Source organism: Vipera berus, assembly GCF_964194415.1.
Source record: "Vipera berus genome assembly, chromosome: 6".
Classification (NCBI taxonomy): Eukaryota; Metazoa; Chordata; class Lepidosauria; order Squamata; family Viperidae; genus Vipera; species Vipera berus.
This window is the reverse complement of record NC_138208.1, coordinates 15,502,362-15,522,007: the sequence shown is the minus strand read 5'-3', so window position 1 is coordinate 15,522,007 and position 19,646 is coordinate 15,502,362. Positions and strand designations below refer to the sequence as shown.

The 19,646-nt window shown below is 40.1% G+C and overlaps 1 protein-coding gene across 2 annotated transcripts in view; it reads right to left on the bottom strand.

Annotated features, from left to right (window-relative positions):
- The window catches only part of TBC1D22A (TBC1 domain family member 22A), a 138,111-nt gene extending 120,293 nt beyond the window's left edge, over positions 1-17,818 (bottom strand). The window contains exons 1-5 of one of the 2 annotated variants that reach the window (XM_081330153.1): positions 17,574-17,818; positions 14,639-14,700; positions 14,025-14,081; positions 5,350-5,687; positions 4,193-4,369 (exon numbers count right to left, since the gene is read on the bottom strand). In XM_081330153.1, the coding sequence (XP_081186279.1) occupies positions 4,193-4,369; positions 5,350-5,560 (388 nt within the window). In that variant the 5' untranslated portion in view covers positions 5,561-5,687; positions 14,025-14,081; positions 14,639-14,700; positions 17,574-17,818. The remainder of the gene's footprint in view (positions 1-4,192; positions 4,370-5,349; positions 5,688-14,024; positions 14,082-14,638; positions 14,701-17,573) is intronic. The other variant, XM_081330152.1, reaches the window with a different exon arrangement.
- Positions 17,819-19,646: the final 1,828 nt, after the last annotated feature.

Below are 19,646 nucleotides of genomic sequence, written 5' to 3'. Positions count from 1 at the left end.
TTCAAATATCCCATATCACTAGCACTTTCTTATGAGGCTAGATGGACTTTGGTATTGCTGTTTTTCAAAAAGGCTAATTTCTTCTCTTCAGTAAAGCACTGCAAACTGAGTTAAGTCTAGATTATTTTCTCTATATATTATGCTATTAATATAAAAATATCTAAAAAAACAGATGTAACTTACCATACTACCATGTTTCATAGAGTACACAGAGGTAGCATATTTTCCACTGCCACTAAAGTTTACAGATGTAAATTAAGGCTCCAATATAATGTACAGAAATAGCAAACCCAGACATACTTCCGAGTCTCATCTAGCATTCTACCATAATATTGAATTCAGCTTTCTTTTACATTTTTTTCCAAATTCAACAGCTATCTAAATAAGTTCTTGTTCCTAGATTATATTACTTTTTTCCACAATATTTATATGCTGTCCTAACCCTCATCTCTGAATTTTCTAAGGCTCCAATATAATGTACAGAAATATCAAACCCAGACATACTTCTGAGTATCATCTAGCATTCTACCATAATATTGAATTCAGCTTTCTTTTACATTTTTTTCCAAATTCAATAGCTATCTAAATAAGTTCTTGTTCCTAGATTATATTACTTTTTTCCACAATATTTATATGCTGTCCTAACCCTCCACATCTCTGAATTTTCTTTAACATCTGGATTTGTTAATTAATGTGACATGTATACTAAAAAGAGTTAAAGAGTGAGCTCAGAAAGACTAAGTAGCAGAACATAGCAGCTGCAAAAGTTGAAATATATGCAAAATGTTTTGATGCTGTGTGTTTAACTTGAGAATAAAGTAAACATCAATGCCTGGTTGTTATCAACGGACAAACTGTCTAGTCTGGAGAGGGATCAAAGGTGAAAGGACAAAAAAATGGCTTCTTACAAAAGAAAAATGACACAGAATGAGATATTTTATTTAATTCAAATAGTTTCAAAAAGTAATTTCATCAGTATGCTGATGATACCCAGCTATTTCTTTCCCCCCTGAACCAACCCAGTGATGCCCTCGACGTGATGTCCTGTTGCCTGGAAGCGGTCCGGGTTTAGATGGGGAGAAACAGGCTTCGTCTCAATCCTGCCACGACTGAGTGGCTGTGCATACCGGCATCTCAGACTAACCAATCTTTTCCATCGTTAACTATGGGGGGTGAGGTGTTACCCCCTGTTGATAGGGCTCGTAACTTGGGTGTCCTCCTGGATTCACGGCTCAATTTGGAAGATCATATAGGAGCCGTGGCCAGGGGGGCTTTTGCCGTTTGCCTGGTGCGCCAGTTACGGCCCTACGCGCAGTCACCCATGCGCTCGTGACCTCCCGGCTAGACTACTGCAATGCTCTCTACATGGGGCTGCCCCTGAGGACCACTCGGAGGCTTCAACTGGTGCAGAATGCAGCCGCGCGAGTTGTGATGGGAGTCTCCCGATACTCCCATGTAACACCTCTTCTCCGCGAGCTGCATTGGCTTCCGGTTGCCCTCCGGGTGAGATTCAAGGTGCTGGTGATGACCTATAAAGCCCTAAATGGCATGGGCCCAGATTATCTAAGGGAACACCTGCTGCCAGCGTCAATTTCCCATCGTCCTGTGCACTCCCACAGGGAGGGCCTCAGGGTACCGCCGGTCAAGGATTGCCGACGGGCGATCCATAGGGGGAGGGCGTTCTCTGTGGGCGCGCCTGCCCTATGGAATCAACTGCCAACGGAACTCCGGACTGCCCCCGACCTTCGTTCTTTTCGCCGGGACCTAAAAACCTGGCTCTTTGAGCTATCTGGTCTGGACTGAGGGGTTTAATGTTTTTAAATTGTGATTTAATTTTTGCGGCTAGACTTACCGTAATTAAATTTTATTTTAATTTTATATTGGATTGTTTTTAAATTTTGCCTTGTAAACCGCCCTGAGTCCTTTGGGAATAGGGCGGTATATAAACCAAATAAATAAATAAAATAAATAAATAATAAGAATAGCAAAAGTAAAATGTTAGGCCACTACAATTGAACAATTAGCAAAGGCAGCAATCCAAAAATATAATGGAATGTTAATCTGCCACATAACACTTCTGTTCTATTGTGCTCTATAAAAAACATGATGCAAGTATTTTCAAATTCTTTATGAAAAAGTGCAGTATCCCAAGCAAGTCCATAACATATAGGCTGATATATCAACTTTCTTGTACTATCAAGAAAGTTTACCGGTTTATGTGATAATTATGACAGTTCCTCCCCTCCACATTTATATAGAAAACACGTAAAAGGTTTCCTAAAACTGACATGTCCACAAAGCTGAAATTTGTTCCTGTTCCCGTTTACTAAAAAACAATATGTACATTTTTTGCATGTGGATATGTGAAAAAGATGTTGGCATTTATTATGAAACATATAGATAAGATCGTAAAACTTTCATTCTTCCATGGTGAATGGAAAAAAAACCTCCTGCAAGGAACACTTTTTTGCTGCCTCCTCTTCTTCTTCTTCGTCATTATCACCATCACCAACATGCCATTAAACTATAGTTAATCAGGAATATAATCAGAGCAGCCCAATAGCTGGTGAAATTCTAGACCAGGGCTATGATGGAGACCCAGTAAACTCTTTATCTAATAAATGTCTAAAGTATAATTTACATGCTCACAGAATCAATGCTTGAGAAATCTACTACTTCATCAGATCCTATGGTAATTAAAGAAAATCTCCAGAGAAAAATAGACCAAGGTACATATAAATGTAGACCCATTTTCCATCCATGTCTCTGAACGTGGATAAAAAAATTAAACATCTCCCTATGCAGAGATTAAAAAAGAGGGACGCTCTTTTTAAGTAAAATTATGCAAGTAGATACCTGCAAAATTCTGGCTTTCTCATTTTCTTGTGTCAGTTTAAATAACAGTCACACTTTATGGCAGAAAGAAGAAATTGCATTTCTTTTGGCTTCCAAACTATTGCTTAAAGGTCTGGGAAGAGTATAATCTACCTAGAGATGAGATCTCTGGGGATCCAGTTAAATTTTTTTTTTTTAATTCCATTTATATCCCGCCCTTCTCCGAAGACTCAGGGCGGCTTACAAGCTTAGCAGTAGCCTTCATTCTATGTATATGCCTGCTTATTAGGGCTTTCACACACACCCCAAGCGGCATTATTACAAAGTCAGCTTATTGCCCCCAACAATCTGGGTCCTCATTTTACCTACCTCGGAAGGATGGAAGGCTGAGTCAACCTTGAGCCTGGTGGGATGCGAACCTGCACTAATTGCAGGCAGCTGGTGTTACTTAAGGAGGCATTAGCCCACTGCTCCACCAAGGCTCTTTCACCTATCCCTGTAATATTGATTGTTTTTATTCTTTCCCAAGCCATTTTAGAGGAAATTTCACCCAGATATCCTTAAAACAGCAATGTTACACTAATATTGACATGATCTACCATATTTTCCGGCGTATAAGATGACTGGGCGTATAAGACGACCCCCCAACTTTTGAGATGATTTTCAAGATTTTTCGTCTTATACGCCGGAAAATCAGCGAGCCCGGGAAGGCACGCCCTCCCCTCTCACTGTGGAGGAAGCAGGGCAGGCTGGCGTCTGGCGTGAGCCGGTAGGGCAGTCCTGCGCACGCGCGCGCTCCCCAGCGGTTAAGGAGCACTCCTTAGCAGCTGGGGAGTGCACGCGTGTGCAGGACTGCCCTGCCGGCTCCCGCCCAACGCTCTTCCCTCTTAAGGCAGCATCGCTCCCCGGCTCCTAAAGAGTCCTCGGGGATGCTGCCTCAAGAGGGAAGAGCGTCGGGCGGGAGCCGGCCCTGCTTCCTCCACAGTGAGAGGGGAGGGCGTGCCTTCCCGGGCTCGCTGATTTTCCAGCGTATAAGATGACTGGGCGTATAAGACGACCCCCCAACATTTGAGATGATTTTCATGGGTTAAAAAGTCATCTTATACGCCGGAAAATACGGTAACAACAAAAGCTCAACAGTAGACTTACAGTTAAAATCCTTGGAAGAGATACTGAAATAGACCACCTACCTTTTCATTAAACCAAAAGAAATGAAAAGAGTAGAACACAGTAAGAGAGTTCCAATATGTATTTTAGAAAAGAGCAAATTCCATATTTAAGGAGGAACACCTACTCTTTTCTCACAACTATCAGAGACCTTAATCTAATGTGCTGTTTAATGGTTATGAATACTTACCTAGGTTCGTATTGGGGCCAGCAAGAAGCTGTTTGAATTTATCTAATCGCAATGCTTCTCTTTCAGGTAATACATGAATACCAGAGGAATTATCTGCAACCCCACCAGTAGGTGAACATGTAGAGGCTTGCGGAAGAGATTGAGATCTTGGCACAGAAGTATTTGCATTAGAGTTATCTAGAAAATATAACGGGGAAAAAGGCATAAAGTTGACTAAACCTGAAATGGGGGAAAGAAAAGATGTTTTTAAAATATGTATACAGTATTATTATGTATTTTCAATAAACCTTTGGCTACAAATAACAGTATTTATCCCTTTACCTCCAAACCAGGAATAAGAATAGATCCGTGGTGGCGAACCTATGGCACGCATGCCACAGGTGGCACGCAGAGCCCTCTCTGTTGGCACGCGCGCCCTCGCCCGAGTCTTATGCCTTCAGCTGGGTTTTATAAAACCTTTTCGCTTTTGGCCTGCGCCATGTGCAAAAAAAAAAAGGTTCAATCAATCAATTTCAACTTCTCGCAGGAAAAAAAAAGATCTCGCAAAGTTGGAATTGATTGATTGAACTTTTTGGTCCCACCCAGTCTGCTGTTACCACTGCAGCCACACCCACCCAATGGGCCACGCCCACCCAATGAGCCACACCCACCTGGCACCCGACAATACATAAGTGGGTTTTGGGTTGCAGTTTGGGCACTCGGTCTCTAAAAGGTTCGCCATCACTGGAATAGATCTATCCTGCCATCAACCTCATGTTTGTCAAGAAGCAGATGGGAAAACTAAGGAGTACCATATTGAAATTTCCTTTTGTAAGAAAAGAAGTATTTTACTTGTAAAAAGAAAGTACAGTACTGCTATTTTATATAATTGCTAGAAACCCATTGTTTCACAATTTTCTCATACTGAAAATAGTAAAAGTAGATTTTTCCCACTTTTCCTACCAGAGAAATGTTACTGGAGAACTAAGAGGGATTAATTCCATGTATGTCGGGATAATAAATTCAATATTCACAGTATCGGAATTGAGCTATTAGCCATTTTCCAACTTCATTCTTGGAAAACCAGCATGACCTTTCAATCAGGTGCTCAGGAACAACTGTTGGGATTCAGCCAGGGAAGCAAAGGGTAGCAATTGAGTTTGTTAAGTGTAATATACCTGCAGAACTTGAGGCATTTGTTTCACTGACAGATTTAATCAGTCTGTTGTCACCACATGCAGCAGAAGGCAATTCAGAATTTTTCTGTGGCTGTTCCCTTTCTGTCTGTTCCTCCTGCAATTTGTGCTGCTCTTGTAATTTGCTGTGATTCTGAATTACTCTGTTAGCCGTTTCCATGACTACATCACTGTTGAGGCTTTCTGTAGCCATTGCTAAAAGTTCATCATCATCTTCGCCTACATCCCAGGCATCACTTGTGTTGCTTTCAAATTCCTGAAATGTGCTGACTTTCTTTGTTTTTACTGGGGTCGTAGGAGGCTTGGTTCCTTGTTTTAAACTGTTTAAAAAACAAAACAAAAAAGCAGCTTTTACTAACACTTGCAATACTATAAAATTTAATTAATGAAAAATTCAGTCTGACAAAAGTGATATATTTCTGATGAAAAAGCAAGCAGATTAGGATGTCATTTTGAGAATAACAGAATAACAAGAGTTGGAAGGGACCTAGGAGGTCTTCTAATCCAACCCTTTTCCACAAGCAGGAGACCCTATACCAGGGGTTAGGCAACCTTGGCTCTTTTATGACTCATGGACTTCAACTCCCAGAATTCCTGAGTCAGCATAGCTGACTCAGGAATTCTGGGAGTTGAAGTCCAAGAGTCATAAAAGAGCCGAGGTTGCCGACCCCTGCCCTATACCATTCTGGATAAAATAGCTGTCCAGAATTTCCATGTTGTTTCATTTACTCAGCTGTAGCTATTAAAATAAAACAAGCCAAAACAGAAAAAGGAGAGACAAATCTCAATTAACAATTATAAGTAATAATTCTGTATAGATGTTAACCCTGCAGCATAACATCTTCCTCAAGAACACATGGTCTTCGTATATTTTGCTTATATTCACTATGAATAACCATTGTGCAAACTAAACTTCTCTGTCATGCCACTTGAAAATATCGCAAAGAGCGTCAATCTGTTATATTACAGCCTTAGATTGTTCCAGTATAATGCTGGACTTCACAGACATGAGATGTAGATTAAAAATCACACTATGAAAAAGTTAAATCAGAAGACTGACTTTGTTTTTTTAAAAAACATTTTACATATTATAATTTACATGCATAAAATACTATATAGTGTATTTGCTCAGTTACTACAATCTATATATTACTAAAATTCACGTTGTCGTGAACTTTTAAACAAGTGAAACAATGTATCATAGGGCAACAATTTTTGAATCAAGTTATCTCAAATGGGTTAACCTTTCCTGATTCATGAGGCATTTCTTGTGCACTTACAGACACCTTCCCCAACCCACTCTTGTCCCGCACACTTTCCCCAACTCATGCAGCATTTCTTGGGCACCCACACAAATCTTTCCAACCCATGCCACCCACCCCACGTATTGTCCCTGACCTGCACAGGACTTCTTGCACAATCCCAAGCATCCCAGGTATCCATCCCAACCCAGGCCATCCTCCCTGCACTATTCCCAACCAGCGGGGGACTCTCACATACCTGTGACACCCATACATTCTTTCTGAGCTGAAGTGCCCCCTCCACATGACTCACACAGCACCTCTTATACTCCCCATGAACCTTACACACTCTTGACTCGTGCTATCCCATTGTGCACCCTATCTGGCCGGCGTAGTATCTCTCATAGATCAGAAGGATGCCTGGGATACATGTCACCCACATCCTGACCCTTATGACACCTATAACTCACTGCACTTGCACCTCTGCACCCACTCACTTACCTGTAAGAACCAGGGTGGCACAGTGGTTAGAATGCACTATGGCAGTCTAATTCACCATCTCAAAGTTGACTCAGCCTTCCATCCTTCTGAGGTCAATAAAATGAGGACCCAGTTAGTTGGGCGCAACATGCTGACTCTATAAACTACTTAAGGTAAAGGTAAAGGTTCCCCCGCACATACGTGCTAGTCGTTTCCGACTCTAGGGGCCGCTGCTCATCTCTGTTTCAAAGCCGAAGAGCAAGCTCTTGTCCGAGGACGTCTCCGTGGTCATGTGGCCGGCATGACTAGATGCCAAAGGTGCACGGAACGCTGTTACCTTCCCACCGTAGTGGTCCCTATTTTTCTACTTACATTTTTACATGCTTTCGAACTGCTAGGCTGGCAGAAGCTGGGACGAGTAACAGGCGCTCACTCTGTTATGCGGCACTCAGGATTTGACCCTCCAAACTGCCGACCTTCTGATCGACAAGCTCAGCATCCCAACCCACTGAGCCACCGTGTCCCTTATAAACCACTTAGAGGAGGCTATAAAGCACTGTGAAATGCTATATAACTCTAAGTGCTATTGCTATTTCCTGATTGCTGGCCTTTGATTTGCAACTTCCTGCTGGCTTCCCCACTGACTTTCTCCCTGGAAACTTCCAGAACCAAAGTAAATGGTGAAACTGGAAGGAATTCAATTTCTGGATACTCCCTGCCAGCTTCCCAAAAGGAAAGTTAATGGAGAAGATGGCAGGAAGTTAGAAGTCACTCCTGCTCCTCACTGTTGTTGTTGTCGTTTTTGCCCAACTGTTTGTTTCTCTGTTTAGGTAAACAAATATCTCTGAAATGATCATTTCAGACACAGTTTAACTACTCAATCCTAATATTATTCCCATTTTTCTATCAAATTACATTGTACAAACTGGTAGGTTCTGCTCTGCAGACATTATTATATCAATCAGGGGTTGAGAAAGGATGTAGATCTAACGATAATTGAAGTATTTGAACTTCTTTATTTGATATTTCATGAAATAGTTTCTATGCCTTAGTAAATCCATAAAACTCTCCGTAAAGAATTGATGTGATTCTTTTTAAAATCATAAGTCAGAACAGCAGAAATTGAAGTTTAAAACATCTTTAAATGTTTGACTGAAGAAATAAACGTAATTTCAGTGCAGTTTAAGCAGTGATTGAATATCATTTCTGAATACTAAAGGAACAGTTCAGAAATCATGTAAAGGCTGTTTAGCAGTAAGTTTTTAAAAATATTTAACACATAAATCTGCAAGCTGTTCGGGTTTTCTTTATTTTGCTTCTTGTGCAAATTTGAGAAAGAACCCTTTAAAGAAAATTTAAATCTTGGGAGAATATTTAGTTGAAAAGTGGCATAGCAAGCCGGCCTGGCCTGATAGATTTTGGGGTTTCATTTGTTTTTACCATTGTTTTACTGTATATTTACCTTGCTCTGTACACCGCCCCGAGTCCTTCGGGAGAAGGGCGGTATATAAAAACAAACAAACAAATAAATAAATAAATAAATAATACATATTGTACAATTGTAATTTTAGGAATGTCATTATGATTTCTTTTGTTTGCTTGGAGGAAATGTTTAAAATAGCCTCCACTGCTTTACTTTCTAAAAATGTCCTAAGTAACCAGCTGAAAAGACCCATACTGTTAACGTCTTTTAATTAAGTAATATATAGGTAGTCCTTGATTTACAATGGGTCACTTAGCGACTGTTTGAAGTTACAATGGACCCTTCAAAAAATACTTAAGACTGGTTTCAAAGTTATGGCTGCTGCAGTGTCCCCACTGTAGTTCACCCTTATGACCAACCACAGGAATGCTGCAGCATCTCCCCCAACTATATCCCACTGGGTCCCCTCAGACCTCGGCCTGCTCCCAAATCAATCACCCAACCAGATAACAGAAGGCAATTACAGCCTGCAGGCTCCCATTTAGCCACCCAAGAGCCTCCCAAGGCTCCCTCTGACCCTGCAAGTCTAATGGATGGATGGATGGATGGATGGATGGATGGATGGATGGATGGATAGTAGGTCTCGATCCACAGGCTGCAACTATCCTCCATCTGCCAGCCGTTTCTGCTGACTAGTTTTTAGGCTCCATTGCCTGGCTGAATAGCCAGCTTAGGAGCAGGCTAAGGCCTGGATAACCCTGAGGGGCAGGGAACAGAGCACCAGGTGTCTTCGGCATGGGGGAGCCCTTTGGAGATCCGGGGCAGGTAAGCTAGGGCCTACGCCAGGCCTCCAAGTTTCCCCCTGAGGTACTCCATGCTCTGCTTAATGACCCACACATTCACTTAACAATGGGGAAAGCAGAGAGGGGGTCATTAAGTCAGATGCTTCACTTAACTGCTATCGTAATATGCAACCACAATGGGCAGGCCCCACTGCGGATGTAAGTCAAGGACCATTTTGGATATGTGGCTTTGGATATTTTAGCACAAAGAGCCGTTTTTCTTTCTGTTCTATTTGGTTAAAAACAGTTTGTCTTTATTTCAAGAAGTTTGGAAAAACTTTCTTTTAAACATACTTGCTGGTTATCACATTTAAAGAATGGGGGATAGAAGATCAAGCTGTTTTTAAAAAAATAAAAAAATAAAGCTAGCTTATCTATTTAATAAAAATCATGCCAATGAAAACCTAAAAGTGTTACTATATAGAACATGCAGTGAATATAATCTATGTTGCATCCATAAAATCAATCAGGCTTTATAAAACAGTGATATTATATCCAGAAAACAGACCAGTAGAGAAAAAGACTGCATAACCATTTTATACATTTTAGCTTTTTTTATACTACAGTCTATGAAATAGAAACTTCATTATATATTTTCCAAACTTCAAGAAGAAAATGTATACACATTATAGTTTGGCAAATAAATCCACAATAGGTGCTAATAAATGACAAAAATACTTTCATTAGCGAACTTGATTCTTAAAAGAATACTCCTTGTCTCTCGTGGTCTGAATCTTACAACTAGACAAAAGAGCGTCCAATTGTTAGCCAGGATGATCCCCTTATAAAGTCAAACTTAAATAACCACTATCAGTTCTTCTATCATTAATCTTTCATGGAGCTAAAGCTTACACACCAACTTTACAGAAATTACAAAACTTATAATCGCCCTTGGACTCAGCCTGTTCATCTCCTACAGTTACCAATGTACGTTCACCAGTAGAGAGTGTAAAAATTTTTATATTAACCAGTTTTCTTGTTAAGCTGGGTTTGCAACATTATTCTGAATTCTGATTTGCATTAGTGACAGTTGATGCAGATAAAACAGTGACAAGATTCATTCAAATTAAGACATACTAAGCATTTTGCCTACTTTTCATTTAAAGTTGTGTGATACTTGAGCATTGCTATTTGCAAATAATAGATTATTATGTATAAAGCAAGTCAATGCCTTGCCCAACATACTGCCAGTTATTGGAGTATGCAAACTCAGGTACTAATTACATGTTAAAAAGCAAGAACACAGAAACGTTATGCAAGAAAGAGACATTAAGCAATTTCACAAATATCTGTAATGATTATAACATACCTTAACCATGTTATTATACATATTAAAGGCATCATGCAACAATAGCTTGGATTTTTTTTCTCCCCTTAATATTTGCTCAGGCATCTATTTTAGATATGTGTAGATCTCAGGGAAGTAATCTACAATTTTTAATTTTCAATATACTATTGGTTTATTACTTTATTTTTAGGTAATCAATCTTGACTTAAGTGTTGAGCCACGAGGTGGCCTACAGCTGAAGACACTCGTTTCCCACTCAGAAGGTTGAGAGATCAATCATAGGTAGCGGCAAACGTTTCTCTCCTACGTTGCAAATAAAACATCTGCTGCAAATTCCATGTGGTGTCAAGAAGGGCATCCAGCCAGTAAATGTTCAGCTCCATCCAGTCATGCTGATTCTACCCAAACTAAGAGATTACAGGGTCATAAAAGGGAGTTTAACCTTGACTTAGTGTAATTGTAAATATATGTTATTTCCATTTGCTGAATTTCTAAGTGGTTCTTGGTTATCCACATGCTAACTGGGATCTTGTCTAACCATGCAACATCAGTATTGTGGGAATAGCATTGGTTATATGAGAAAGAAAACTATGGGTTATATCAGGGGTGTCAAACTGTCGGCCCGTGGGCCAGATGCGTCATCTGAAAGCCACGCCCACCCCATTGCCGGCAATGGCAAAACCGTCCCAATACGTTGCGCGACATCATGCGACGTTGTGAATTTGACATGTCTGGGTTATATGAAGAGAAACTTAAACAAGGCATCAAAACAGACATCAGCATAAGAAGATAAATCTAAAACTTCGGTAAACACTTTAAAGAGCAATTAACATTTATTTTGTTTTATAAATTGTTACTATCAGTATTGAAGAAACAGCCACAAACTATGAGTTGCCACTCTTTGAGAGTCTACAAAATACTCCTTGGAACTGCAAGCATTATTGAAAAATCTATTATAACTGAGATAGCTGAATGATTAGGAGCCTATGGTTTCTCTCTGATATTATAGTAAGAATCCTTTGTTTATTTTTCTGATCTATGAATTACAGTAAATTCACTAGAAGAAAAAAGATCAGCTTCTCTTCACAAAGGGTAAGGTCAGTGAATGAATGTGCAACCCTCGTACAGAGCAATGTAAACCTTTAAGATTGCCATTCCAAGTACCTATGACCATGGTGGCGAACCTTTGGCATGCACAGCCCTCTCTTTGGGCACGTGCACCGTTGCCCCAGTCCTAGGCCTTCTGCTGGGTTTTATAAAACCTTTTCGCTTTAGGCCTCCGCCGCCGTGTGCAAAAGAAAAAAAAGGTTCAATCAATCAATCAATCAATTTCAACTTCTCATGGGAAAAAAAAGATCTTGCAAAGTTGGAATTGATTGAACTTTTTAGTCCCACCCAGTCTGCCGTTACCTCTGCAGCCACACCCACCCAATGGGCCCCACCCACCCAATTCGCCATGCCTACCCAATTGGCCACACCCACCCGGCACCCGACAATACATAAGTGGGTTTTGGATTGCAGTTTGGGCACTCGGTCTCTAAAAGGTTTGCCATCATTGACCTATGACCTTGGTCCTATGGCTTGCATATTTCCAAATTATCACATAACATTTACTGTGATGAAAAAGAACAAGACAATGATCTACAGGCTCTCCAAATTTCTCAGAGTAAGAAAACGAAACCACTGCAGTAAAAAAAATGTGAACCAGATTATAGTTTTTTATTTATTTATTTTTTTATTTTTTATTACATTTATATCCCGCCCTTCTCCGAAGACTCAGGGCGGCTTACAAGTTTAGCAGTTCATATATAACATCAAATTACTGTTTGTTAAAAAGTAGGATTTACTGTCTGGAAATAAGCAGAGTATACAGGATTAGTATCAGTAAAGCAAATCACAAAGCTTTTATTTTACATAAAGAAAGCAGTATCTACATACAACTACAATCCAGAATTCCTGGCTAAGTTTTTACGGTGAATAAGTCACATGCTGGTGCATAAAACCTGTTCATTTCTGTTTTCTGTTCTCTTTATGCAATCAAATGAAACTGAGAACGCATGACAATAGGAACCTCGTTTCAATTTCACAACCCAAAAGTAGAAGCAAACAACAATTCAGAATGTATTGCTAGGTTAAGATTCTGGCATGTTTGCAAATAACAGAGCAGAGTCTTAAACTAGACAATCCATAAGGTATTGGGCATCCTTTCAGTTCCCTTCGTCCTGTGCGCTCCCACATGGAGGGCCTTCTCAGGGTGCCGCCGGTAAAAGACTGCCGGCGGATAACACCCAGGGGGACGGCCTTCTCAGTGGGTGCGCCTGCCCTTTGGAACCAGCTGCCCTTCGGTCATTCCGCCGGGACCTGAAGACCTGGCTCTTTGAGCTTTCCGGCCCAGGCTGAGAGTTTTTAAATGGGGTTTTATATTTGTTCAGGGATTAAATTTAATTATTTTAACTGTCTTTAACTTTTGTATTGTATTGACGTTTTTAAATACTTTGTAAACCGCCCTGAGTCCTATGGGAAAAGGGCGGTATATAAATTCAATAAACTAAACTAAACTAAACTATTTCCTTGCCAGATTCTTCAAGGCCTTCAACAATAACAGAGCTTCTAATGTGTTGTCCTCACTGGAGATATATTCAGAGATGTATCTGCCTTTAAAATAGCACATGTTGAACTATGTAGCATAGTCAAACACCACAGGGAATATTTTATGACATTTTGCATTATGTTGCAAATTGTTTCATATGACATATTTTTATGTCATAAAATGTTTTATAAAATTTGACAAATTTCAGTTCCATTAGAATCATCAATCCTGGATTTGGGGTGCATTCTGTAAGTTAGCCCATATGAAGTACCTTGATTTAAAAAAACCTTTGCCCTATAATGCACTGTTTCACCCAGTTAAAGGTTACAGTTATAATTTTAATAGTATATTGATAATGCAATAATCCATTAATTCCACCAGTTTATTTAAAGAGAAGGAAAAAATACGCTGTTAAAACTGCATGTTGTAGTTTCTTTTAAGCTATAGTATAGTAATAGAACAAAAAGTAAATGTCATTTATAAACATTATGATGAAGTTACTTTGTGTTTAAACATTTTAAGTGAAAATGTTAATATGACTCAGTTGATCAGGCTATTTGTATCTCTAAGTTTTTTAACGAGAAATGATTACTTCTTTCTTTATGGCATGGCATTAAATATTCATTCACTATGCTAACTTAGCCAAAATGGTATTCACTTGTATTCATGAAGCCACTTATGCCAGAAAGAGGCAGAATAGGAATTCGACTAAAGCATTTTTCAAGTTTAAAATAAGGCAGTAAGATTTTCACAAAAATAAAGCCCCTCAGCCACAAAAGAAAAAAAAACTTACTTTCCATGCAACAGTGGATCAAAAGGAGGATGCTGAGCTCCATACACATGTTGAATACTAAAAAGAAAAATAAAGAAACAACATTCAATTCAATTACAGCAAGTTTCTAATACTTGGAAGTAAGTCTCCAAAATGTGAATGGGGCATATTCATAATTATTTTCTATAGAAGGTTTCATAATACAGAATTCATAATTACACCCATCACAGCATACATGAAAGGATCCTAACAACTTTCAAAATATGGAGATGCTTAAAGGTCATTACTGGAGCTTTACAGTAATCTCAATCTCATTCCCAAATCCAAGATGAAAACAAAGAGATGGAAACATGATACAACTGCTTCCTTCCTTGCAGACTGACAAAACAGCAACTTTGGAATTCTGAGCCTGACTACTAGGAGTGCAGAAATTGGGACAATACTAAATGGCAACAAAGCATTCAGGCATCCAATATGCTGCTACTGTATCTAATGAACAGATTTCTGCATTCCAGATCAGGCAGAAGTAGCAATAGCACTTAGACTTGTATACCACTTCACAGTGCTTTACAGCTGTAAGCGGTTTACAGAATCAGCATTTTGCCCCCAACAGTCTGGATTCTAATTTTACTGACCTCAGAAAGATGGAAGGCTGAGTCAACCTTGATGGGGTGAGAACTGAACTCCTGGATGCTTACTGAAAGGAGGAGAGGAACAAAAACTACTTGACTATCTCACCTTCCATGGAAACACTTATCACCATTCAGTTCTTAAAGGAGGAACAAAATCTACTGGTGAAATTTTTGACTTGGTTAAAAAGACCATCTAAAAGCGATACAGGCTGATTTTTATATCTACACTACACCATAAAGGCTACCATTAGGCTGGCCACAACCTTTGGAAAACCTTAAAGATCTGGTTGTATTACTGGTCATGGGAATCAGAAAGTTAGTCTAAGCCCATGAAATGTCATTCTTTAATATCATTCTTGTATTATTTGCAGTAGCCCTTACGTCAGGGGTAGGCAACCTTGGCTCTTTTATGACTCGTGGACTTCAACTCCCAGAATTCCTGAGCCAGCCATGCTGGCTCAGGAATTCTGCGAGTTGAAGTCCACGAGTCATAAGAGAGCCAAGGTTGCCTACCCCTGCCTTAGGTAAATGTATATAATTTATTGACACAGATATTGTTGTCTCATGCATATTTTGTTATTGTTTTTATGAACTGTTAGCTGCCCACAGTCACAATGGCAAGATTTAATGGAAGGGGCTCTTCTTGCTTTTGAAAATACATAGTTTGGAATCCTTAAGAATTATGTGAAAATGTAAAGTGAACACAGATGAAAAGGAAATTTAAAGGAAAACAATCATTTCCATATGTGAATAGATACTTTACAATCCACTCCATTGGCTAGAATCAATGGCCTATATACATTACAGGAAGGGATATGCTGTACTCTTTAATGGAACAGTAAACTATTTGCTTTTTGATTTTATAATCATACGTTATTTTACTGAAAATTACATGAAATCTACATTTTTTTAAAAAATGTCAGAAATAGTTAACAAAACTTTTGTTTATATTATACTAAAGTAGGCCAAAGAGGTTTTGTTTTTACAGATGAACCTCATATTTATTAAAATGCTTTCAGGCACAACAAAGTTGCTGAAGTTATTCTGGCAGATATCATCATTTAATGGAGGACATTCAACTAGTCTGGAAGATATCACACTAAAATCAAAGTTCAATTATCAAGCTTTTATCTTCCACATCCAAATCCATTCTTCATTCTAAGTCAATCAATTTGTCAATTTGTCATGATAAAATTTAGAAATATATTCTATCTGAGGTAACATTCTTCCTACCCAAAATAAAGAACCATGTGAAGCAAATCATCCAGATTTATAGTAATCCAATGATCTACTGCTCTTCCAAATTTATATTTTGAACAAAGCTTATGCCTCTCAAAATATTAACTGTAATTAATATGAAAAAATACTTTATTTAACCAGTCTCTTTCTATCAAAGATTTAACACCTAGAATGTTTTCCTGAAAGCAATTGGTTATGCAATACCAACTACTGTAACAAGGTTGAATATATGTATTAGATTGTATGATTATTTTGAGATATGTGCATAATTATGAAACACCTGTGCATACACATTAATTCATTAACAGCAACCTATGTTTCCAGGTTTGAAAACTGTAAGACGTAAGTCTATACAATCACTACCAATGATTTAAAAAAGCTCTTTGATGGACTTAATATTTCATCCATTAATACTGGCCTAGATTTCCTTCCAATAATGGCATGATGATGATGATGATGATGGCATGGGTGAAGAAGCTATCTTTGTGTCCAGTTGTTTTAGCATGCAATGGTATAGGGCAGACATGTCAACCTCGCGATGTCACGTGACATTACGCAACGTATCAGGACGATTTTGCCATTGCCAGCAATGGGGCAGGTGCGGCTTTCGCATGACGCATACGGCCCATGGGACGGCAGTTTGACACCCCTGGTATACGGTTTCCTGTCTGAGCAGGGGGTGGACTAGAAGACCTGCAAGGTCCCTTCCAACTCTAATTGTTGTTGTTGTTACAATAATAACAACAACAACAGCTTCTTGAGAAGAGAAGTTGAAACAATTTATGTCCAGGATGCGAGGGGTCTGTAGATATTTCTTTCAGCCCTCTTTCTGGCCCGTGCAGTACACAGGTTCTCAATGGAAGGCAGGATGGCAGCAATTGTTTTTTCTGCAGTCCTCTAACTATCCGTTGTTGCACTGCCAAACCAGGAAGCTATAGAGCTACAAATGACAGACTCAGTAATTCCTCTGTAGAACCGTATCAGCAGATCCTTGGACAATCTGAGCTTCCTGAGTTGACACAGGAAGAACATTCTTTGTTGTGCCTTTTTAATGATGATTCTAATGTTAGGTTTCCATTTCAAGTCCTGAGAGTTTATAGAACCCAGAGGCTGCATTGTTAGTAACACAACTGTTAAGTGATTCTGGCTTCCCACTGACCCTGCTTGTCAGAAGGACACAAAAGGTATCACATCCCCAGGACACTACAACTGTCATTATCAACCAGCAGAAAAGGATAACAACTCCCAGCACTGACACTGAGAGATGCCTGGCCTCCGAATGGCAGTGTTAAGCGTTATTTAAGTGATACTTTACTCTGATTTAAAAGCGGCGGTTCAGCCCAGGAAGATCATAAAGTGTCACCTCTGCTAGCCGCTGCTTCTATCGCCCTCCCAGGTCCTAGTTTCTCGCGGCGAAACATCGGCAAAGCACTTCGAGCAAACTCAGCACCACAGGAGGGGCCAGGGCCAGAAGAACAGCCGCCAACGCCCCGACTTCTGCCAACCCCCCACAACCATCCGTTTCCAAAGCCATCGCTTCGTATCCTGCGGAACCGAACGCCTGGCGAAACGGGGAGGCAGAAAAGGCAGAGGCGACACCATTGTGCTTCTGCTCCGAATGAAACGTACTTTTCAGCCCGTAGAGCCCGGCCACTTTACACGCGCCGCTTAGCCACTCCGCAACTTTTCGCCTGCTTACCTGCCCGGCAGCCGAGACACATTCCGCTTCCAAAACTGCTTCTTCCCCCCGTCGCTCGCCATCTTCCCGTCACCTCATAGCCCTCCTTCTTCTCCTCAGCGGGAGCGGCGAAAGAGCACGGGATACAATGCCCGACCTCGACCGGCGGGCCCCGATCTCCTCTCCCACCGAGGCCAAAAGCTTCGGGGCTCACTCCATCCCAGCCCCTTTTCCTTTCCTCAGAGACCTGCGCGCTGCCATCTTGATACCCCAGAGCAATCCCTCTCGCTATTGGCTCCGAGCATCACCTGTCCTTTTCGCCCTATCACAAGTGAACATACTTCCGTGTGGGCTCAAGGCCGCCCAATTAATATCAGCGAATCCTATTGGAGGACAGTTGGAATTTTAATCGATGGGAGTTTCCCTTGGAGGCTTGGGGTATCAGGGAGGGTTTTCTCGGTCGCCGATTGGCTATTTTAGCATTCTTTTCCCGCCCCCACGTTAGCCGCTTGTCACAAGTGCTGGCTTTGGAGAAAAAAAGCCGCGCAAGAACAACAATAAGAAGTATCATCACCGCCCGGTAATTAGTGGCATCATAAACTGGCCTAACGTCAAAACATTAAACACAGAAGCCTGTATTTAGATAGGGTCGATCTCACATCGCCTTGATTCATTAAATTTCTGAGCCTGAGCTGCATAAATAACTTATCTTTATTTGGGGCACATCAATAAAAAGTAACAGCAATATAAGAAGTAGAATAATTTCGATTCTGGCAATAAAACCTATGAGGTATTAAGAGAATATCTAAAGGCAAGCATCAACAACATGATGCAATATCATTAAAACAATAATATTATTAAAATTAAATTAATTATGCAAGGGGTCATAACGTTAAAACGAGACTGCTAACCAGGAGGTGAAAATAAAAGTAGGACGGTAGGCAACCTTGGCTCTTTTATGACTTGTGGACTTCAACTCCCAGAATTCCTGAGCCAGCCATGCTGAGGGAAAAGGGAATTTCCAAGCTGAGTCATGCTGGCTCAGGAATTCTGGGAGTTGAAGTCCACAAGTCATAAAAGAGCCAAGGTTGCCTACCCCTGAAGTAGGAGATGCAATGTATAGCATTTCTTTAAGCAGGCATGTCAAACTGCCGGCCTTTGGGCCGGATGCGTCACACCAAAACCGCGCTCACCCCATTGGGGGAAAAGTTGTGATATGTCACACGATGTCATGTGACATCATGAATTTGACATGCCTGCAATTTAAAGTATGGTCTAGGCACCCCAAGAGTCCCCTGAGATGATCTCTGGATCCTCCAAATGAAGGCAGTCTATGTAGAAAAATAATACAATATTAAAATCCCATCAAGTAATCTTGAGAAATGGTAGTACAGATAGTCCTTAAGTTACAACCATTCTTTTGGCAACCTTTTGAAGTCACAGAGGCACTGAAAAAAAGTGACAACAATCCTGGCACTTAAGACCATCACGGCATCCTCATGGTCATGTGATCAATGCTTGGTAATTGACATGTACAGTATTTATGACAGTTACAGTGCCGGGGTCATGCGATTGCCGTTTGCAACTTTCCCAATTGGCTTCTGACAAGCAAAATCAGTGGGAGAAGCCAGATTTCCTTAACGACCACATGATTCACTTTAGAACTGCAGTGATTCACTTAACATCTCTGACAAAAAAAAAGTAATAAATTTGGGTGTGACTAACTTAACCGCCTTGCTTAGCAATAGAAATTTTGGTCCCAGTTGTAGTCAAGGGCTACCTGTAGTGCATGCATCAATTTTAATATAAATTATTTATAAATATAACCCCAAAAAAGCTCCTTTGGAATCAACAGGAAGCTCTGGAATAGTATAATTCAACTTTATTAAAAATTTAACTCCAGTTTAGCACAAGGATGTAAAAATACATGAAAAGTTCTCTTTTTTTAATCTATTGGGTTATAATCAGAGATAAGTTACAATTGAAAGATACACCGTAAAATGTAAAATGTACAATTAACATTCTTGGTTCATTTGGGTTAACAGTAGGCTAACAAAGTACCCGCACAGAACTTTGTGACTGCATCAGAAGCAT